The sequence below is a fragment of the Neomonachus schauinslandi genome, chromosome 13 (genome assembly GCF_002201575.2).
Source record: "Neomonachus schauinslandi chromosome 13, ASM220157v2, whole genome shotgun sequence".
Lineage (NCBI taxonomy): Eukaryota > Metazoa > Chordata > Mammalia > Carnivora > Phocidae > Neomonachus > Neomonachus schauinslandi.
The window spans coordinates 12,782,093-12,805,852 of NC_058415.1; the positions used below are offsets into that span (position 1 = coordinate 12,782,093).

General features: G+C 37.8%; 1 protein-coding gene and 1 pseudogene across 2 annotated transcripts in view; both read left to right on the forward strand.

Annotated features, from left to right (window-relative positions):
- SMC5 (structural maintenance of chromosomes 5) overlaps positions 1–23,760 on the forward strand; it is a 94,076-nt gene that overhangs the window by 50,954 nt on the left and 19,362 nt on the right. For both annotated transcript variants that reach the window (XM_021694475.1, XM_044920808.1), the window contains exons 9-15: positions 869–1,124; positions 2,918–3,072; positions 6,307–6,420; positions 9,119–9,213; positions 9,825–9,957; positions 12,324–12,497; positions 12,579–12,748. In XM_021694475.1, coding sequence (XP_021550150.1) covers positions 869–1,124; positions 2,918–3,072; positions 6,307–6,420; positions 9,119–9,213; positions 9,825–9,957; positions 12,324–12,497; positions 12,579–12,748 — 1,097 coding nt within the window. The remainder of the gene's footprint in view (positions 1–868; positions 1,125–2,917; positions 3,073–6,306; positions 6,421–9,118; positions 9,214–9,824; positions 9,958–12,323; positions 12,498–12,578; positions 12,749–23,760) is intronic.
- Positions 16,214–18,451, forward strand: LOC110584425 (annotated as a pseudogene).

The window sequence follows — 23,760 nt, forward strand, 5'->3', positions numbered from 1 at the left end:
TTCTATTTTTGTAAAAAAATAGGGTTGTATAATGTGTATTTTTGTGTATGTATGTGTATCTTAAAGTCTTAACTCTTAGGTAGACTTTATAAGGTTTGGTAAAAATCCACTGGCATCTTATATGATCTGGGTTTTTTAAAAATAATTTACCTTGAATATGTCAACAAATCTAAACATATAGTTGGATTAATCTCAAAATATTAATTTCAAGTATTAGTAATTCTGTTGAAAGAAAATAGTTTCAGGGGCACCTGGGTGGCTCAGTCAGTTAAGCATCTGCCTTTGGCTCAGGTCATAATCCCAGGGTCCTGGGGATTGATCCCCGTGTCAGGCTCCCTGCTCAGCGGGGAGTCTGCTTCTCCCTCTCTCTCTCCCCCTGCTCATGGGCGCACTCTCTCTCTCTCTCTTGCTCACTCTTTCTCTCAAATAAATAAAATCCCCCCAAAAAAGTTTCAGTTTAAAGTTAAGAGACCTAATCTTCATTGTCATTTCTATTACTGCTTTATTGAAAGTTTGTCATATACATGTGAATGCTGTTTTAATTGTGGTCTTCTGGTATGTAATATGAATTTCCTGTCAGTATTTAGAAATTTGTGAATTGGCTTTATAGATATTTTGTTTATTGAGCATATATTTAATTAAGTGCTAACTATATGCTAAGCACTACTCTCGGTACTTAGGATATGTTAGTGAACAAATAAAGATAGCAGGTGGTCTGGTAGGAGTAACACTCAATTATAGCAGAGTACCTTTTAGTGAGAACACCCATGCTTAGGTTGTTAGCATTTTAAATACTTTGTTGCTATAAAAGCCTTATAAAGCAAGAGAAAAAACAATCTCCAGTACCATCCTTCTTTTGTTTTATTAGATTGAGGAACTGCAGCAGGCATTAACCGTAAAACAGAATGAAGAACACGACCGCCAGAGGAGGATAAGTAACACTCGGAAGATGATAGAGGATTTGCAGAATGAACTGAAGACCTCAGAAAACTGTGAGAATCTTCAGCCCCAGATTGATGCCATTACAAATGATTTGAGACGAGTTCAAGATGAAAAGGCATTATGTGAAGGCGAGGTAATTGATAAGCGAGGAGAGAAGGAGAGCCTAGAGAAGGAGAGAAAGAGTAAGTCTTATGAAACTTAGGGTGAAGAGATGTTTGTAAAATGGAGATCTGTTTCTGTTGATGGGCTTTCTTCTTCCCCTGGTACCGTGTCTTTAGCTACTCACATCCCCTTGTTGAGGAAGCTCAGCTTGATTTTTCCAAGTTAATGCCTTAATCACTTATAGGTAGCATATACCATGCTTTGCCACTGGCTACCATTGCCTTATGTATGTTAGATTATGACAGTTGATTTAATTCTCTAAAAATGGTTTCCTTTGTTTTCTTCACAAAGTCACTCACTGTTATTTATCAGATCAAATTTAAGCTCTTCATTCTAGTCTTCAGAACCTTCCATTAGCTTTGCCCCTTTGAAACCTATCCAATTTCATCTCTGCTTTTCTTTCCTATGGACCATGAAAATAGATTTATAACATTATTCAGATAGAAGAGGTCTTAAGTTCTGTCTACTCAGTGTATACGACTAAGATCAGTAAAAAAGAAAACAACCTCAATTTTATGTTTAGCAGAGTGCCCTCCACCTCTTTCAAACCTCCACACCCACTCTCAGGTGTGTGCATTTTTAACTCAGCAGTTTTTTCCAGTAGATCTTCATTTATATTTTCATTATGTTCTTATTTCACCATGCCTTGATAATCAATTTTAGATACTATCTTTTGATATTTTGTAATTTGAGATACAGATTTTGGCTCATAACAATTCCCATCCTATTTGAATGCCTCAAGTGGGATTATTAATATTAGTTACTAATCATTAACCTTTATGATTATCTTTATATTTTGTGTCATTAAATAGTTGTATTGCTTGAATACACACTTTGACTCATCCTTTTTACTTTCTGCTCTTCTGACATTCTAAGTCCTCTAATTTGTACTCTGGTTTTTATATTTTCAAGGCTGAAAACATTTTATTGAGAACCGTATCAAGTTTTATGTGCTATGTTTAAGAGTTCTAAAAGCTAGAAATATTAAGTATTGTTGTTACAGCAGTGAAACTTAGTTCACAGCAGAGCCAGGTAGTGCATTTTGATCGGATCTCCTTTCACTGATAGCTATTTTTTTTTAAAGGTTTTAATTTACCTTTTAAAAAAAAACCAAAAACCATTTGCTTTACAATTCCTTAAAAAAAGAGTAGGCATTCTCTTGAGGTCTGGAGCCCTCCATCCACTTCCTTCCATCTAAATGGATTGTTTTCAGAGCTGCCTGTGTGGTGGCTGTTGTCTGGGATTTGTCGGGCTTTGTCACAGATCCTTTTCTGTGTTGGGTAAAGCTATTCCTGAATTCCGTGGGCTTTTTGTTTTTCTTACATTACTTAGTATTTTCTTAAATTACTTCCTTACACATCTTTAGGTAACCTTGTAAGAAGAGATATTTGGGGATTAATTTCAGAGTCTTTGCATCCCTAAAAATACCTTTATTTCTTGATCTGCTTTTCTTGGTTTTGTTATATATGTGACTCTAGGTTGAAAATTTTTCTCTCAGAATTTTGAAGGCCTATTGCAATCGTCTCATGTTAGGAAATGTAGTGTTTCCTTACTCCTTTTTTTTTTTTTTTTTTTTTTTATACATGACCTATTTATTTTTGTGACCTGTTTAATTTTGGTAGCTTAAAGATCATGTTTTATCTGAAATGTTTGGAAATTTGATAGCCGTTTGTGCAGGGTGTTGCTTTCTCACGGTGGTGGGTACTTGCTGAGTGGTGTTGCTAACTTTTGGATCTAAGATACCCTTTTGTATTACTAGTGGATTATTTCATGAAAGTTTTCAGAGAACTAATACTTTATTTTCCTTTTTTAGGTGTGGGTGATAATATTGTACGATTTGACAGTCTTATGAATCAGAAGGAAGATAAGCTGCGACAAAGATTCCGTGACACATATGATGCTGTTTTATGGCTAAGAAGTAACCGGGACAAATTTAAGCAAAGAGTCTGTGAGCCTATAATGCTCACGGTAAGAAGTTTTGTTCATCTTGGTTGTATCTCTTAGTTTTCTAATTTATAATCCTTTTATAATCTATAAACTTTATAGATTTTTGTTGTTTTAAGAATTCCTAGTCTTATTAACACCTTGGTTTTCCATTATCAGACTTGTGGCTACTGGTTGCTGAATCCATACCTGAGTTGTGACCAATAAGTCTTTGAACTTTGTCTAGAAAGAGAATGAAACTGTTAGCTTATTGACCAAGAATCATGTAGAAAATTAGTTTGGTTAGCTAGTTCCTTCTGGCAGTTGTTATTCTTAGGTTACAGCAGGCCATAGATTAAATGCCGCCCAAGGGCTGGAAACTGCTGTAAATAACTATGTTGATGGGGGGGGACCAACAGAAGAAAGAAGAGAAAGTCACCTACAAGTAACAGAGCATTTTTAGGATTCTGAGAATGCAGCCAGCAGTCTGTTGACCTCATAAACCTTTGATGGATAGCTCTTTTTGATGATCATGGGTCATTAAGAATAGGGTAAGCTATATTGAGTAAATCATTTAATGAAGTGTGGCCATGGAATGGCTAGGAAGATTTCTATCTGAAATATTTTAAATAATAAGTTTGGCCATGGAAAGAGAAAATAAAGTAAAAACCAGTCTTTGGCGATGATAAAACTTTACCCAAAAATGACTTAAGGATTGTTATTGCTGGGTGGTTTTGTTTTTGTTTTTTTTTAACTTTAGAAATGAATGCACTGTAGATCCTTGCAGAATCCATGAAAACTTCTATCTTCTTTAATTCATGTTTGTATTATTCTTTAGTTAAAATCCTTTCATGTAGTTGTCTTTTTTAATATCTTAGATTATATTAGCAAAATTAATATGCATAATACTGTATTCTCTTCTTGCTCAGGTATGTATTATTAGAGTATTTTTGCCAGATCAAGAAGGGAATATCTATTTTGGAAGCAGACATTATTGTTTTGATTAATCTGGTAAGGACTGAAAGAAAATATAAGAAAATATTTTGAGCCTTATAATTGTGAACAGATTTTTATTAAAATGTCAACCTCAAAATTATAATTCACAACCTTAGTAAATTTGCCATCCTTTTATCATTTGGTCTCCTAGTAGTAGTAGGCTGTCACCAAAAGGGATTACTCGCTGGCATATATTTCAAATTAGATTTGAATCTTTGAGATAAAAAGATACAGTCTTGCTTGCTTTTTATCCTTTCTGGAATAACCCTTTACCTTTCCTACCACCTTTCCGACTGTGTTCCCCCACCCCAACACACATACACACACTTAATGTTTCAATATCTAGTTGAGATGTCACCAATGTAGACAAGTTAGCAGCATCTAAACTTAAAATTTTAGCCATATAACTTGTCAACTAACAATCCATGTCCATGAGTTATTTCTAACCATTCCAGGCTACAGTGGGAGAAGTGTGCAAAGATGTATTTATAGTTCTGTTCCTCACAGCAGTGTTTATAATGGCACAAATAATGGTGGGGCAAAGAACAAAATTTCCAAAGAAATTGATTGGTCATGTAAATTATTCTATATTCATTGACTGGAATACTATGCAGCCATTAAAAAGGTCATTCTAGGTCTGTTACTGTAAGAGGACATTTATGACCGATTAATGAATTTATAAAACCGGTTCTAGGATAGGATATATAGAAAGATTTCATGTTAAAAATCTGAACTGTGAGTCTGCCATCAACCACCAGATCACCTTGGAGCGCTATGTTCCCTCTGTCTGCCTCTCTCTGTCTTCACTATGTTGTGAAGGAGTGGCCTTGAACTTTGCCAAATATTTTCTTTACCAATCTGACGAGGGGGAGCCCGCTAAGTAGTTGATGAAGCTTCAGAGCCAACAAAGTGGTGAAGTCTTTCTTCCTTCAGGATGTCAGGAAGCCAGACTGAACGCAGTGCAGTTTGCGTGTTACCTGGCGAAAAAAGTGTGATGCGGTCACTTCTGGAAGTGCACAAACTGGGCAGGGACAGACATGACCCCTACTTGTGTGACTTTTAAAAAGGTGACTTCTGCAGTCACATTGGGGTTATTTTACCCTTTCTATAAGTTGTAGCTTAACACCCACTTTTCTTTCATTTGTACTATTCCTTCTAATGAAGTAACTGATAGCAAAAAAAAAAAAAGTCGAACGATAGAGGCTAAATTTCTGTAGTGTTTATGTCCAGGTATTTTATGTGACTTTGTTTGCTTGTGTATCAGTTTTCGATTTTTTTATGCTAAATGATATTTTATAGTTTAAAATAGAGAGTAATATTTGCCAATGTTTGTATGACAAGCATACTAAGTTTATTAGCTCTCTTAATCCACATTTATTCCTGAGATATAGACTGTTTTACTGTACCCATTTGGGTGAAGAACTAACTAAAACTTTCAGAGATATAAGTGGTACGTGATTTGAAGCAACATCTGTCTGACCCCAGAGTCTTAGCTCTTAACTAGTATGCGGTATTTTATATATATATGGTACCTAAAACCCTTTTCTTTCATAAATGTGTTTTTCAAGAAAGCTGATTTCCATCTGCTGAAGATTATCTCTCTCCTCTCTAAAATTCCATGAGAGCACTTTTTATACACCTATTATAGAGCTTTATTGTGTTCTGTTTTTTTTTTTTTACTTAAAAATCTGCAGAAAGTAGATTGTAGTCATCTTGAAACAATTTGTTATCTTGACCTTACTATTTTCCATAACATTGAGCCTCACATGCAGAAGTGCCTGATTTAATATTTAAAAGATAAATCCTAAAGCTTATGCTCTTTGTGGTACAAGCCTAGGATTTCTCTGGAAAGCACTGGTAACGTTGTGTTTTAATTCTTTGTGTTTTTGTACCGATCAGTTATTGCCATGTATGACTTCCTCTTGAAGATTAGGACGACAAATGTTAAAAGTTTGGGGATAGATGAGAAATACACTCTTAGATTACAGTCTAAGCCTATTTCAGATGTTTCCCAGTGAGTTGACTATAAAAGGAACATAGTTATTTCTTAGTAAAACAAAAAACAAGACGTGAATAAGCACCTGATGCATATCAATTTTGATTAGATGTTTCTAGGTACTAAATTAAGTAGAGGTTTTAAAATGTTGAATCTTCAATACCAAATTCTCCCCCCCTCCAGCTATTAAATTTAATCGGATTACACAAATCAAAGTAAAATTATGTTCTAGTAATCAGTTTGGATTGGATTTCATGAGAATTAACTTATATTTTCTTTCTGTTTAGATCAATATGAAAGATAATAAAAATGCCAAATATATTGAAAATCATATTTCATCAAATGACTTGAGAGCTTTTGTATTTGAGAGTCAAGAAGATATGGAGGTTTTTCTCAAAGAGGCAAGTAACCAACATAATACTTTGATTCACCTGGTGCTAATCTTCTGGTACTTAAGTTTTTAAATTCAAACTAAAGCAAAAAATAGTGACTAACTCTACCAGCAGTAACTCTTGTGTAAAATCATTCAGTTTTGTGAATTTCTTTATCTCTGTGCTCATTGGGGAATGAATTTGTTTTGCAAGGAAAAAACAGCCCATAATTTCATCTGTAACATGTTTTGAGTTGGAGTTAGTAAGAATAATTCTGTCATACTGTTTTAAGAAAAAAACCATAGTGATGGACCTTTGGTCTTAGACATCCTTTTTGAAAATATATTGGAATGAACTCGGTTTTTCTTTGATGGGGAGCGTGGGAATCAATATGTTGTTGCTTTTAAATAAAACCTCTTCGAAAAGAATGAGATACAGAATGAGAATTCTGTATCTGGCTACAGAAACACCACTGAGAATCTAAGCCACTACAAGGCAATGTGGCTTAGTAGGTAGGAGCACAGACTCTATAGATAGGCTGCCAAGATTTGAATTCTGGCTTTGCTACTAAATTGGGCAAGTTTCCTAAATGTTTGATGCCATAATTTCCTCATCTGTAAAATGTAGATATATTATCTGCTTCAAAAGTTGGTTGTGAAGACTAAATTGGTTAATAAATGAAAAGGTGTGTAGAACAGTGCTTGTTTGCGATTATTTTTATTACATGTGGTTATCTATAAAGTATGTATTGTTAGCTCTTGTTACTGTCAGTAAGATTTCTTTCCTTTTGTGTATGTCACCTTCTTTTAAAAGCCCTAAAGATTAGGTTTAGATTCTGTTTTGTTTAAATCTTTGCTAGCAGGTATGAATGAGGACAGGACCCTGAATCACCTAAGTGGTCCTCTATTTCTGTGGTACACTAGTGATTGGAAAGAATCCTTTTTCTGGCTTTTACCATTTTGCCCTCCTTCTGGTTTGGGGGTTGGCAGAGAATAGGAATATATGGTAATTGCATAAAAAGTTGCATGTATAAAATTATAGAATGGGCTCCAAAAAGTTAGACAGTTGTTTAGTTTGGAATTATTTAAGCTTATCCAGTGAGTTTTTGGTCTGGTGTGAGAGCTTTTTGAAGAAGTAGGTTACTTGGATTATAAATCTGATATGGCATGCTGTGAAGGGCATTCAGTCAGGTGGAATTAGGTGCTTTCTGTTGGAAATGGCCTGCTTAGCCTACACTGAGTGCCTTTTTTGGAGTCAAAAACTCATGCTTCCTCTGTGCTAAGGATTTGAATCCTATATGGATAATGTGACATGGGTTCCTGAAATTTTGACCTTTATTTTTGTAACTTTCCATAGCTTCTCAGCAGGACCAGAACTTCCTCTCACTTGTGTGACTTTGTATTTTAAATTGTGAAATTTATTGTATATAACTGCCTCCTGTAATATTATCTATTAGAGTACCATTTCCCATACTACCATGTATAATAAGTATTATGTCTGCTGTACAATTACCATAGAGGCCCTTTATCAGGTTGATAAAGTTTTCCTTCTGTTCCTAGTTTGTTTACCGTATTTTTCCGCATCTATTGGCATGATCATATATGGCTTTTGTACTTTATTCTGTTGCTATAAATTAGATTGGTTTTTGAAACCTTCCATCAGTCTTGCATTTCTGGAATAAACTCTACTTGGTCATGTGTACTGTTCACATATTGTACCATCAACCACTATAGATAATACACAAAGAAAAATACACAAATATTTAAAATTTTAAATCTTTTTTTTCTTGAAGTTGCATTTTCATTGCAATTTCCTCACAAGATTTTATCCTAATGTAACAGCAAAACTCTACCATAATGGGACCCCCCAAAATTGTGAAAATCTGAGATCATATTATTGTAATAATAAAGGGGGGGGGAGTGTATGTTTTAGTCTGTACTGTCACACAGGACAAAAGTAAAAGTAATGAAACTTACACAAGCTGGCGATCACTTTCTAACCACCACCACCAGCAAGTGCCTTCCCCAGAGGAGCTTAGAATGTTTGGGAATAGGAGGCTGGTTTGAGGGACAGGGGTCAATTCCATTAGATCAAATTTTCATATTCCTGCAGTTGGTTGCCTTAGAATTTTTCTATATATTTTTATGCTTGAAAGTCATATCGATCACACTGTCATATACATCTTTGCAACCAAAATAAATACATTTAAAATTTTATTTTCTTATGTTAAAGCTGTGCTAAATTTCTTCTGTATTGAGTTTAAATTAATTTATGTAATTGATCAAAATATAAATATATTTAAAAATTTGATACTTATTAAATGCGAAGTTTTTGGGGGAAAAAGTTTCTGTGTACTAATATTTTGTAAAGGATTTTTGCATGTGTATTCATTAGGGATATTGTTTTTGTCAGGTTTTGGTATCAGGATTATGCTGGAATCATAAAATGATTTGGGAAATGGCTGTTGCACTTCCTCCTCTTTTCTGAAAGTTTTGGTATTACTGCTTCCTTAACTGTTAGAACATATTTCTTTTACTATTTTCACTGATAAATTCTTTCTATAAAAACATGTAATTATAGTGTCATTACCACACTAAAAAATTTTCTTGAAAGTACCATTAAATACCCAGGTTCTGATCATCTTATGAATACCTGTAGGAATATAACTTTAAAAATCATTGATTGATAGTATATGGTAATTAAAATATTTTCTTTCCCTTCTATTCAGATTCGTGACAATAAAAAATTAAGAGTAAATGCTGTTATTGCTCCTGAGAGCTCATATGCAGACAAAGCACCTTCAAGATCTCTGAATGAGCTAAAGTAAGTATCGAAAATATTTTTAGAATTAACCTGTTACTTTGGTTAATCAATATTCATTTAGCTCTTAAGTATATTTTATCTCACATAAATGTTAGAGGCTATATGATTCCCTTTTAGGATCTCTACTTAGGTCTAAAATAAGGAAAAATCTAGGAACAGACAAACCATGAAATACTATATAGTGGTGATGTTTCAGATCAGTGGAATAATATTGGACTGTTTAATGAAAGATATTAAAATAGTTGGTTAGGTATTGGGAAAGTAAAACAAATCATCACTTCATAATGCAGAAGTAATTTTCAGAAGGACTAAAGAGAAAATTTGCAGTTATAAAACAGCTATAAGTGAACATCTTAATTCTGAATGTAAGTAAACATCCTAAGTATAAAAGCAATGCAAGAAACAGAAGAGATTATAAAGTTTGTAATCATGAATATATTAAGCTTTCCTGACAAGGAAATAAGTCTCAACATTAATCACTTAATATTAAGTGATTTTAAAATACACATTTTTGCTGTACTATTATATTTTATTATTTGCCACTCATTAACTATCAGATTTCTGTGAATGATTTTTTTTAAGAAAAATCTAGTAAATGCTTTTCGTTTCAGACGGTATGGATTTTTCTCTTACTTGCGAGAGTTATTTGATGCACCTGATCCGGTCATGAGTTTCCTTTGCTGCCATTATCATATTCATGAAGTTCCGGTAGGAACTGAAAGGACCAGAGAAAGAATTGAACGGGTAAGAAAGTACTGAATCAGTACCAGAACCTCATTTTGCTGAAACTTCTTAGCATAAAAAAATCAAGCAAAAATTAAGAGATATTTAAAGTAGGTCATTCTGTTTTTTTAACCACACAGAAATTCTTTGTATTTTACATTTTTAATATACACAGGACAGTGACTATTGACTAATACTATATGATGGGTGTAAGTGATGTGGAGTTACCTAGAGTAAATGCTTTATATTTGTATTTATTGAATACATTTGAAGTCTGAAAAGAGACACCTGGCACTCTTACCTCATTCTGTATTGCTTGACAAATCTGTGTTGAGACATTTTATTAATGGTTTGATCATTTAAATTCTTGTAGTCTAGATTATTTCTCAGAGAAATTATAGGTTAGAATGGTAGGCTGGGATATAGAACTGTTTTGGTAAGCCCTTCCTTTCTTTTTTTTTTTTTTTTTTTTTTTAAGATTTATTTATTTGAGAGAGCGAGAATGAGAGAGAGTACATGAGAGGGGGGAGGGTCAGAGGGAGAGGCAGACTCCCTGCCGAGCAGGGAGCCCGATGCAGGACTCGATCCCGGGACTCCAGGATCATGACCTGAGCCGAAGGCAGTCGCTCAACCAACTGAGCCACCCAGGCGCCCCAAGCCCTTCCTTTCTTAAAGCTGCCCCTGAAGATTATCTCCCTTCATAGGACCTCTTCTCCTGGCTAGCATAGCACACACTCGTAGTTCCTCTATTCTGCTAATGCTGGGAGCTCTCTCCTCCTCATACAAGTAATCTCCAGGACTCACACTAAATTCATTGCTTCTATCACAACTCTTCATCCAAAACAGGTTTTTCTATAACACCAGTTTGCGTGTTTTTTCACTTGTAAGCATCTAGGACCCAGTTAGAGACCCAATTACTAGTTGTTACATTGAATTTATTAGAAAATGTGTTTTTAAAATTTTAACACCTAGTGTTAGCAGTATCCCTAGGACGATTCATTTGTAATTTAGGGACTCTTTATACTTTACTGACAGAAGATAGAAATGAGGGCTGATTAGCAACCCATTTTGCAAAACAAAAACAAAACTCCACCAAGCTAATTATAGTAAAAGTTGCATGTGTCATTGATTAAAAATGACATTATGGGGAACATTTGAGGAAATGAATATTAGGACTCTCCATGTGGGTGTACCTCTCTTCTGTCATTTAGGAAAGAGGACAAGACCATTTATGGACTTGCCCTCATTAATTTCTAGGACTCTCCCCTTTGGTTAAATTGTCTGCTGCCAGCCTTAGGTCATGATGTCCTTTTTGTTGGGAGTGCCCTTACCTCACTGTGTCTGTCAATTTAAATTTATTAGAACTTGAGTAGCCTAACGTCTTCTAGCTTTTCCTTCATTCCAAATTATTCAGCAATTTGTGGATCCCAGATTATACCCTGTTAAACTTAATTGTGCTTAAATAGGTCTTTCTCTTCACTTAGACTATAAACTTCTGGATAGAAACAAACCACGAGAGTATTGGTAGTGAAGCTTCAGAGATCAGGAAAAACCATATATGAAAGCCTACTCCTCGGGGCACCTGGGTGGCTCAGTCGTTAAGCGTCTGCCTTCGGCTCAGGTCATGATCCCAGGGTGCTGGGATCGAGCCCCGCATCGGGCTCCCTGCTCGGCGGGGAGTCTGCTTCTCCCTCTTCCACTCCCCCTACTTGCGTTCCCTCTTTGCTGTGTCTCTCTCTGTCAAATAAATAAATAAAATCTTAAAAAAAAAAAAAAAAAAGGAAAGAAAGCCTACTCTTCATTACTATACAGAAATACATAATGTTATTGTGTTTAGAATGTGCTTTAGTTTTTCGAACTTTTTGTTTCAGTTCTTGAGAAACAAGCTCTCCCAAAAAAGGCAAAAAAAAAAAAATTGGGATTCTTAAAGTGTTTCCATTAAGTATTCTTCCAAATATACAGGAATTAAGTATGACTATGTATCTGTGAACAGTATAACTGAGGGAAGGTGAGAGAATAAATGACTTAGTTGAGCTACCGAAGTTCTGTGTCCTGGGCAGCTGTTTCCTGGTATCTCTTTTGTTGGAGTTTTGTTGGGCCTACAGAAGTACACTTACTTGGGAGAGATTATATAGTCAAGTAGAAAAATAGCCACCTTTGCTAGAGTTGTTTGGGTTTTCTCCCTTCTCTCTTCTTTAGTGTTCTCCAAAATAATAACCTAAAGTGTATCAGCCACCCTTTTAGAAAAAAAAAAAAAGTACATCTGTTTTGACCTTCTAAAATTCACTTGATCTATATTTTCCAATGCTTCGGTCCTTTTAAAAATATTTTAATTACTATTAGATGTACACTAACATTTGTTTGACATTGTTTGACTTCTGTGACAGGTAATACAAGAAACCCGGTTAAAGCAAATGTATACAGCAGAAGAAAAGTATGTGGTGAAAACTTCCTTTTATTCAGATAAAGTTATTTCTAGTAACACATCCCTAAAAGTAGCCCAGTTTCTCACAGTCACTGTGGATCTAGAGCAAAGAAGACACTTAGAAGAACAGCTAAAGGTTAGTTGACTATTAAAGAATAAACTGAATTTGTAATACTTTAGAACTGTTTTTAAAACAATAATTTTGATTATTTTATAGGAGATTAATAGAAAATTGCAAGCAGTGGAAGCAGGGTTGATTGCCCTATGTGAGAGAAACAGACATCTAGAACACAAAGACAATGAACTTAGACAAAAGAAGAAGGAGCTTCTTGAAAGGAAAACCAAGAAAAGACAATTGGAACAAAAAATTAGTTCTAAACTAGGAAGGTATCATTCAGCCTATTTGGGGGGGGGGTGTGTGGGGGGTACAGGGCACTGCGAGGATATTATTATTAGTTATACAGCCATACCTTGTTTTATTGCACTTTGCAGATACTGCGGTTTTTGTTTTTGTTTTTTAAACAAATTGAAGGTTTGTGCAGCCCTGTGTCAAGCAAGTCTGTTGGCACCATTTTTCCAATAGCATTTGCTCACTTTGTGCCTCTGTCATATTTTGAGGACTCTCTGAAAGCTCAGGTAATGGTTAGCCTTTTTTAGACAACGCTGTGTCACACTTAGTGAGCTACAGGATAGTGTAAACACGATTTTTAATATTCACTGGGAAACCACAAAATTCTTTGGATTCACTTTATTGCAGTGGTCTGGAACCAAATCCACAATATCTCTGAGGTGTGCCTGGACTCTGTCATGATGTTGCAATTCCCACAAACACGTTTTATCCAAAGAACGTTGTCTGTAGGGCAAAAGTTGGTGAATCTTAAGTGTTGTGAGTTTTCCTATCCCCTGATTAGCCGTTTTTATCCCTGGACCCTTTTCTGTGCTTAAAAGTTACTGAGGACCTTGAGGAAGTTTTGTTAATATGGTTTATATCATTGATATTTACCATCAGTAATTAAAACTGAGAGTGTTTAAAATATTTATGAACAACCACAGTTTTCTAAGCAAAATATGTTTACCAAGAGGAGTGGCATTGTTTTTACGTTTTTATTAGTCTCTCTAAATGCAGTCGTTTATTTCATATCTGCTTTTACTTTCAGTCCGTTGTGAGGTGTTGCTTTGAAATATATGGAGAAAATGTGGCCTCACATAGATTTGTAGTTGGAAAAGGAAGGAGTACTTTATAATAGACTTTTCAGATAATTGTCTGTGGTCTTGTTTAATACTACATCAAAACCTGCCAAGGTGTGGTTTGTTGAAGTTCACTTGCAATGTGGAATCTGATTAGATTAGTCTTAAAGTCCATTGCACTGTAAGTGGATCTTTTAGCCAGTGATTTTGTTACATCATGCATTGGTCCTTTAGATAATGTTGGCTCACCAAGCTGCATAGATCTTTCAGATGTTGCCACATTTTATTGTGTAATATAAAAAATCTTTAAGAACTGGGAGGCTGTCAAGCTCACAGTGTAGATAACAAATTTTCCAAAATTTTAATTGGCACGTGAAAGTTGTTTATTGGCAGTTATTTTTCTTGAAGTGATAGGCTCACTTTGTTCACTTTTGGGCGGGGGGGGGGGGGGGAAAAAATCTCCCAAATACTTAAGTCTCAGTAACCATAGTTTGTTTTTATTCTTTTAAATAAAAATGGTATTTCACGAAAAAGTATCTAGGCCAGCTCCCAACTCAGTCACACAAGTGCCTTTCCTTGAGGCAACCATCATACTTTGGTTGCAGTGTAAGTACTGTGTGCTTTGTATTTCATCACACTGAATATTAAAAAGGTATATACTCAATTACTACTGGGAGGTGGTTCAAGATGGCAGTGTAGGAAGACCCTGAACTCCACTCCTCCCACAGACAGAGCAAATCAACAGCTACAGATGAAAGTGTTCCCTCTGAAAAAGACCTGAAAACTAACTCAGCAGCTCTTCTGTAACAGAGACAGGATCTCACCTAAAACCCCACCCTTAGTGTGATGACCAGCACTTGGGAAGGATATCACAAATACGGAGTTTTTCCTCGGAGGAGCAAGGAGTTTGTGCCCCAAGTCAGGCACCCCCACACTTGGGACCTACACCAGAGAGATGAGTCTCCAAAATGCCTGGCTTTGAAAGCCAGTGGGGCTTATACATAGGAGAACAGTACAGTGGTAGGGAACAGATTTTGCTCTTTAAGCGTTCATGCAAAGACTGACCACAGGACCCTGTGCAAAAAGCAACAGTGTGAAAAGTGCTTAGGCCATCTGTGGAGGAGACTTCATTTCTCGTCTTAAAGCATCTGCCCAAGGGGCAGGAGCCTAATGGGAATCTGTCCTGGGACACAGGCACTGGTGGGCACCACTTTTGTACTCTCCCTCTAACCTGCTAGTGGGTGATGGCACCCCCAAGTCCCTGCCAGAGCTAGGCGCCCAAGGGTCTGAAACCATCTTCTTGGCAGACTACTGTCCCTAGGGTACTGCAGAGACAGCAGTCTGAAACACTCTCCAGTCTTCCTGTGAAAAAGACCTATTTATTTGTCCTAGAATTCAGCCTCAGGGGCTTCACGATTACCAACACATCCAGAGGCTACGAAATTGTTCTCAGGGAACAGGGTCCAGGAGATGCCATCTTTGGGCTCTGTTGGCCTTGCTAAAGCTCACCAGTACCTTCCAGAAAGGAGCTCCTACACTCATCTGGAGCCCTGATTTTTCCAACAGTTTCCTAGGGGACACTTCCAGGATGCCTGGTCTGTAGACCAGCAGGGTTTATGGTGGTTCCAAAAGACTGTGTATTTGCATACCTTAAAAGCATGCTGCCTGAGGGTCCTAGCTTCTATTCTAGCTTCTCTTCTGCCTGAAACTAAGAGCAAACTGAGATCCCTTCCTCTGGAACACTCACAGGACTTGGCACTCCCTCAACAACTGGGACCTGTCAAGAATAAGTCAGGCTGCTTAGACCACAAAGGTTCATGTCACCACCAAGAGCTAGAGGAGGAAACCAACACAGAGTCAAGCAAAATGAAGAAACAAGAGTGTGTTCCAAATAAAAGAACAAGATAAAATATCAGAAGAAGAACTGTTGTGAAATGGTGTTAATTTACCTAATAAAGAAATCAAAGTGATGGTTATAAAAATGTTCACCGAACTTGCAAGGGGAATGAACACAGCAAGAACTTCAGTAAAGAGGTAGAAAGTATAAGAAAGTACCAAACAACTTCACAGAGCTGGAGAATACAACAACAATTAAAAATACACTGGAGGGGTTCCAACAACAGACTAGATGAAGCAGAAGAAAAATCAGTAATGTGGAAGACAGGGTAGTAGGGTTCACCCAATAGCAAAAAAGAATTTTTTTTTTTTTTTTAGAGAGCGCATGTGTGTGAGGAGGGGTGGGGGGGTAGACGGAGAGGGAGAATCTTAAGCAGGCTCCACACTCAGTGCAGAGCCCAACACGGGGCTCAGTCTCATGACCCTAAGAATCATGACCTGAGCCGAAATCAAGAGTCTGACACTTAACTGAATGAGCCGCCCAGGTGCTCTGAAAACAGAATTTTAAAAAGTAAAAATAGCTTAAGGGGCCAATGGGACAACATCAAGCAGAATAACTTTCACATTATAGGAGTCACAGGAGGAGGAAGAAAAAGCAGAAAACATTTCAAGAAGAAGTAACAACTTCCCTAACCTCGGGAAGGAACAGACATCCAGATCCAGGAAGCCCAGAGAGTTCCACTAAGAATAAGAGGAAATCTGTTCTGCAGAAGAGCGCTGATTTTTTTTTTTTTTTTTTTTTTTTTTTTTTTTTTTAACTGAAAAAAAATCACTGCAGAGTCAGACGCCAATGACATTTGACAGGACTGGAAACCTACGTTCCTCAATAATGAAGAATTTACACAATGTTTGAGGCTTTTGATGTTTTTGTTTTTAAGCCATCATGACTGATGGAAGCATATTATTTGTGTCAGAGAATATAACCTCATTACTTTAATATTTACCATTTGATCTTGTGGATCAAAGTATTTTATCCCAGAGAGGGAACATTCACTGGTATAAAAAAATATTCTCTACCCCTCTGCTGGAAAGTGATTCATTAACACTTGAATATTTAAAATCAGAATTCTGTTGTCATATGCTTTGAGGAGCAGTAGACCAAAGGAGTCATGTACTTATGAATATGTGTAATTTATAGGAAATCTCAAATCACTAAACAATGTATCCAATTCAGCACAGAATGGTTTCAAAGAAACTATACAAGACACATATAGGCCCTAAGATGATCAAGATTGTATTGTAGCTGTCAGATTAGCTACAATTTAGTTCATCAAGGATGTGTACTGTTGAAGAGCTTAATGAAGAGTTTTAGACATCTAGACATCGTTTAGAATTTTATTGCTAGGTCACAAGGAACTACCTATGATAGGACATTTGAAGTTATGTGAACATTCAGGTATGATTATCAGGTGATGGTCCAGAACATTTGCCAAAAACGTCATGAGCACTTAATGCAGTATAGGAAAAGCATATCATGTTGTTATAGGTTCCTGAACAAAGGACCACAGTGGATTTGGCTTCAGACTCATTGTATCATTGATCTTCAGTGGAATTCAAGGCCAGAGTTTATTGTTGGTACTCACATCATCCTAAATTATGCAGAAGTTAGGGCTGCAATATGCTGAGTACTTGGCATTGAAGAGTCTCTTCCTGAGACAGCTGCTGACAAAAGCCAAGATTCTGGGTTTGATAATTGTATAGACATAGTCAAGCCTCAAGGAAGCATTGGAAAGGTTTGATTACAGCCCAACCCCTTCTGCTTCCTTCCAGAGCTCAAGAAAATCATCTCACACAGCAGTCTCAGACCCTTCCTCGACACCAACAGAGACCCAGCAGACACTTGCGCTCCTCCCAGACACCATAGAGCAGCTCCTGAAAAGATGGTAACAAAGGAGGTCATTGTTTAGTCCCTCTTCAGTACAGCCGGTGATGTCTCAAGCTGCACATGTACCAGCTCCTTAAGACTCGTCTCAGTCTTTAGCTCAATTACGAGCCATGCAGCACCTGAAAGACCAGTTGGAGCAACAGACATGGATGACAGAGGCCAGTACTCACCAGCCCCAAGGAGAACTAAGAAAGATTGAAGAACAGACTTCAAATGGCCCATGGTTAAGGGCTGCAGATGTTTTTACAACAATCTGGCCCTGGGTTGAATTTTGATTCCATTCACCTTTCTTCTGGAAATTAATCTAAATTCCAGCAACTTGTACCTATAAATATTAAGGACCAGGTTATTCACACTAACTGAAATTAAAGTGGAATGAATACTGGACACCTTGGCACATTCAGCATATGATTCAACAGCAGACTTTACAAAGTCCATCAGATCAGAGTCAGCAGAATGTACTGAGCTGGCACCGTCAATAAACCCTTCCTTCCAGTCGGACACAGAGCGCTCTTAGAGCCCCACTGTATGACACTATGAGGATTTCATAGCTGGAAGCATGGTCCAGATTCCATCTAGTATGCCACAAAACAGAACCCAGACGGCTGCAGTAACGACATTCGTTCAGGACGCATAAGATTTTCTCAAGGTCAGCAACTTGGTGATTAGTGATTACATTAGTAGCTGCTCCCAGAGCTTGGGGGGTGGTCATGGTACTGTGTACTGTGCTCGTGGGTTAGGCGGTGCCTGCCTGCCCTCCTGCGGCTCCACAGCGGTCACAGACGTGCTCAGTCCCACAGCAGAGGTCCCAGGAGGGGCAGCTTGGTCTAGTCCAGCAACCATCTCTGGCTCAGCTGACCCAACTACTACAGCAGTTTTTCCAGACTTGAAGGCTTCCCGTGGAGCAACCTTGAAGCCAGCTTATCCTCTCTGCTGCATTTCCACTACACCAGGGCCCTTTCCCTCAGTCCCGGCGCCAGGAGCATCTGAGTCGGCACAGGCCTGAAAGTTTAACCTGTTCTTCTAAGGTTCATCCACAGTGGGCCATATGCCTCCTCGGACCTCAAGGGAGGAAAGGGTTGGCCATGAAGAGTTGCTCGGAGGATCTGAAGCTAGGATAAGTCCTAGTAGTTTCACGAGAAGCAGTATTGAATGTTGTGGAATTCTAGTTCCTGGAATGAATTAGCAGGGAAAATGCTGCATTAAATGCTACATTAAACACCAGCCAGTGCGAGATGAGCACAGGGCCATAGCCAGCTCTCACAGTGTTGGACTTTCCCAGCTGTTTTTGATGGGGAAAGTGTATTGCCAGATATTAAGCTTAGTTATAAAACATGGTCTCCAGTCAATCAGAAAGGCACTAACAGTATTAGTAACCTGGTGGTTCTATACCTGTTTTCAAGTATCATAGGACACACCACTGTCATGTTAGGGGTTTGCTTACAACGATCCCATGAAGATAGTCTAGTACACCCATTAGGCCCCTTCCCGAGCCCCTCTCCCTTTTTAGGGAATGATGAATAGTAATTAATGTCAGACTCTTGTGTGGGTACAAATTGTCTATGTACAGATGCTCTAAGTACTATGGATATGTCTGGATAAAAGAGAAAGCTAAAAAAAAAATACTATCAATAGCTGCAGAAAAAGCATTTGACAAAACTGTCAACAATATGGGCAAAGAGGGAACATAGTTCAATATAATAAAGACTAAACATGACAAGTCAACCCCCTCCACTTATATATGTAAGTATAACCTTATACTCAACAGTGAAAAGCTGAAATTTTCCTTTAACATCAGGATCAAGACCAGGATGCCCACTCTCCCCACCTTTATTCAGCATAGTGTTAGAAATTAGGATTTCTGAGCAGAGCAGAGTAGGCAAGAAAGAGAAATAAAAGGCATCTAAACTGGAAAGAGATATAAACCAGCACGAGTTGTGGATGACAGGATTTTACATAGAAAACCCTAAATACTCCACCAAAAGAAACTTCATAGCACTAATCAACAAATTCAGTAAAGTTGCAGGGTACAAAATCATCATATAAAAATCGGTTGCATTTTCATATACTAACAACACACTCAAAGATGAAAACAGTCCCATTTATAAAATTGCACCAAAAAGAAAATGCTTAGGAATAAATTTGACCAAGGAGGTGAAAGACCTGTATACTGAAAACCATAACACACTGAAGAAGAAATTAAATTTGACAAATAAATGGAAAGATTTTCTGTGCTCATGGGTTGAAAGAATTGACATTGTTAAAGTAGCCACGTTACCCAAAGCAATCGATAGATTCAGTGGAATTCCTATCCATTTCCTAATTCCAGCAGCATTTTTCGGAATTAGAAGAATCCTAAAAATTTATGGGGCCACAGAAGATACCAAATAGCCAAAGCAATCTTAAGAAAAAGCTGAAGGCATCACGCTCCCTGATTTCAAGCTATATCACAAAACTGTATTAATCAAAACAGGGTATTGACATAAAAGCAGACACATGCATCATTGGAACAGAATAGAGAGCCCAGAAATTAAACCCATGTATCTATGGGGAGTGGCTTTGTGACGCAAGAGGAAGAATAAACGATGAAGAAAGGATGGTCTCTGCAATAAATGGTGCTGGAAAAACTGGGCCACAAGCTTACACCAAACAGAAAAATCAACTCAAAATGGATTAAAGACCAATATAAGACCAGAAATCCTCAAACTCCTGGAAGAAAACAGTAAGTTCTTTGATATGGGTGTTGGCAGTAATTTCTTTGGAACTGACTCCAAAGGCCTTGGCAACAAAAGTGAAAATAAACAAATGGGACTACGTCAAACTTCAGAGCTTCCGCACAGTAAAGAAATCATCGCCACACCAAGAAGGCAGCCTCTGGAATAGGAGAAAATATTTGGAAATCGTGTATTCGATGACGGTGTAATAGCTAAAATGTAATGATTTCATACAACTCAATAGCAAAAAAAAAAAAAAAAACCCAATCTGATTAACAAATGGGCAGAGGATCTGAATAGAGGTTTTTTCAAAGACGATCTGCAGATGGCCAACAGGCAACTGAAAAGGTGCTCAGTATCACTAATCATCAGGGAAATTTAAATAACAACGACAGTGAGATTACCACCTCACACCTGTCAGAATGGCTATTCTCAAAGGACAAGAAATACCGAATGTTGGTGAGGATGCGGAGAAAAGGGAACCCTTGTCCACTGTTGGTGGGAATGTGGAAGACAGTATAGGGGTTCCTCAAAACATTAAAAATAGCACTACCCCACGATCCAGTAATTCCACTTCTGGGTATTCAAAGAAAAAGAAAGCACGGATTTGAAAAGATGTCTGCGCTCTCCTGTTCATTGCAGCAGCATTTACAAGAGCCAAGACATGGAAGCAACCTCAGTGTCCATGGCTGGATGAGTGGGTAAAGAGGAAGTGAGCTACACACAGACACACGCCCATGTGTGTGCACAGGCTGCACTACTACTTAGCCACTAAAAAGAAGGAAATCTTGTAACAACACGAGTGGAACTTGAGGGTATTATGCTGAGTGCAGTAAGTCAGAAACACATACCATATAATTTCACTTACCGTGCAATCTAAAAAACCAGTGAACAAACAAAAACGCATAGATACAGAGAACAGATCGGGTGGTTGCCGGGGAGGGGTAGGAAGGAGTGTTGGGGGTTGGTAAAATAGGTGAAGGTGATCAAGAGGTACAAACTTCCAGTATAAAATAAAGACTCGGGGCCCCTGGGTGGCTCAGTCGTTCAGCGTCTGCCGTCGGCTCAGGTCATGATCTCGGTGTCCTGGGATCAAGCCCTGCATCGGGCTCCCTGCTCCACGGGAAGCCTGCTTCTCCCTCTCCCACTCCCCCTGCTTGTGCTTCCTCTCTCGCTGTGTCTCTGTCAGGTAAATAAATAAAATCTTTAAAAAAAATAAAGACCCATAGGAAGGTAATGTATGGTGTGTGACTGTAGTTAATAATACCGTATTGCATATTTGAAAGTTGCTGAACGTAGTTTTTTTGTGTGTTTTTTTTTTTTATTTGACAGAGATACAGTGAGAGAGGGAACACAAGCAGGGGAAGTGGGAGAGGGAAAAGCAGGTTTCCCACTGAGCAGGGAGCCCGATGCGGGGTTCGATCCCAGGACCCTGGGATCATGACCCGAGCCGAAGGCAGACGCTTAACGACTGAGCCACCCAGGCACCCCCGAGAGTAGATCTTAAAAGTTTTCTTTACCAGAAAAAACTTTTATAACTATATATGGTGACAGATGTTACCTAGATTTTTGTGGTGATCGGTTCATGATATATACAGACATCAAATCGTTGCACACCTGAAACTAATATGTCAGTTATACTTGGAAGTTAAAAATATGTAAGACTCACGATTTAATAATTTTTACTGTCATCAAAAATATTAATTGAATTTGGCATTTCTGAAATTTTTGAGTACATGGCAGTGAAGAATCTCATGACTGTGAGTATACTCTGGTGCTACTACCTAGATTCGTTCCAGAGCACTAGAAGTTTTATTCCCCATTGTTTTTATACCATCAGTGCAAACATCACTGCAGTGAACAGGGCAGTTGAGGTCTTCTTACAGCAGTGAAAATAGTTCATGATTCCCCTGAAATGGTTTCAGGGATCCCCACAGCCTCTGGACCACACTTTGAGAATGACTGACCCAGACATATAACCAGAGTAATGGGTCCACTGAATTTGGATTGGTGGGAGAGGTACAGGCAGTGAGATTATCAATCCAGGCTGTGTGTTTCTCACCAGTTCTGAAAGGGAGTGATAGGGAAGGGGGAAGATATGCTGATTTTCACAGAAGAGAGTGGGCATTGGGGGTTTATCCCACTCCTTCAACTGTAACATCCCTTGTTACAATTGGAAGTATGTCTGCTTAGCCTTAATGGTCACATATTCCACAGAATTTTATACGAAGATGTGAGTAGTCTAAATCTTAACCTAAAGGAAAACTGTTAGCTTACTGTGAGTACCCAGGCAACCATTCTTAAAACTGAATATACGTTGTATTGTATTTGGATATTTTGTAGAAACTAGGATATATAGGAGGTGATAAAAGCTATTAGGGTGTTCATTCTAGGGGAAAAGAACATGGCTTCCAGTTCGAAGGTTTTCCCCATGGCCTATCTCAGACCTTTTTGTTGTGATTTTTTTTTTCCTATAAAGATTTAGATATTAATGGCATAGTCAATCTTTGATCATAAATGACCGCTCATTGCCTTCAGTTAAGGTATCTGATTACCTTGACCTAATGTAGTATGTGTTTTTAAGCACATTCCTAAATTGAATCATACATGAAACGCATTAAGGGAATTTGTTCTTTACTGGTTTTTTGTTGTTGTTTTTAAGCAAACACTTGGCTATTTACTATTAGTGAAAAGGTAATAGTGTACCTTGGTTGCTTAAACCTACTATTTAGTCTGGCTGCCTAGAAGGTTTTCATCCCTAAGCCTGTTTTCAGCCTTCACCTTTGGCCTCATTCCTATCTACAAGATAGGAATATCTACATCATCTACATCTACAAGATACTTAACCTTTCCTGTTCGGCTGTCCTACTGGACCCACTGTCTAAAACTAAACTCTCTCTTCATAAGTAATGTGGATTTTTTTAGTGAAAGGGCCTTTCATACCCATCACCAGCCTCCTGTCTCATACCTATAGTTAATCACTTCTAGTTACAAAACTCTTTTCCTTGAGATTGAATTTCAACTTTTTGTAGTCTCCTTTCACTCAACCCATTTCACCTCACCTCCCTGGCCTCTCCTACTCTCTCTCTTCCGTGTACTCTTCAGGCCCTTCTCTACATCATCTGCTGAACTTGTTCATTCTTGTGTATTAGTGTTTCCAAACTGGGTTCTTGATTTTATCCTGGAGGCAACATAGTGGGGTGGAAAGAACTTGGACTTTGGTGTCAAACACATCTTAACCATGTACTATACATGACCTTAGGTAACTTCTGATCCTTAGTTTCTTCACCTTGAATAGCAAAATAGTAGTAACTTTTAGGGTTGTATTGTCTTTTCACTATATATTTTTAATCTGTTAATCAGATCTCCCCAGTTAAGCTGCTTTAGGTAAGGGGACTGTGTGTGAACAACATTAACAACAATGGTTAGTAACTAATATTCATCCATCGGTTAAAGGCCCAGCACTGTACTAAGTGTGTTACATATTTTACCTTTTTTTTTTTTAAGTTTTTTTTATTTATTCATTTGAGACACAGAGATAGAGAGCATGAGCAGGGAGAGAGGCAGAGGGAGAGGGAGAAGCAGGCTCCCTGCTGAGCAGGGAGCCCGATGCGGGGCTCGATCCCAGGACCCTGGGGCCATGACCTGAGCCGAAGGCAGACGCTTAACCATCTGATCCACCCAGGCGCCCAATATTTTACCTTTTTTAAGTTTTC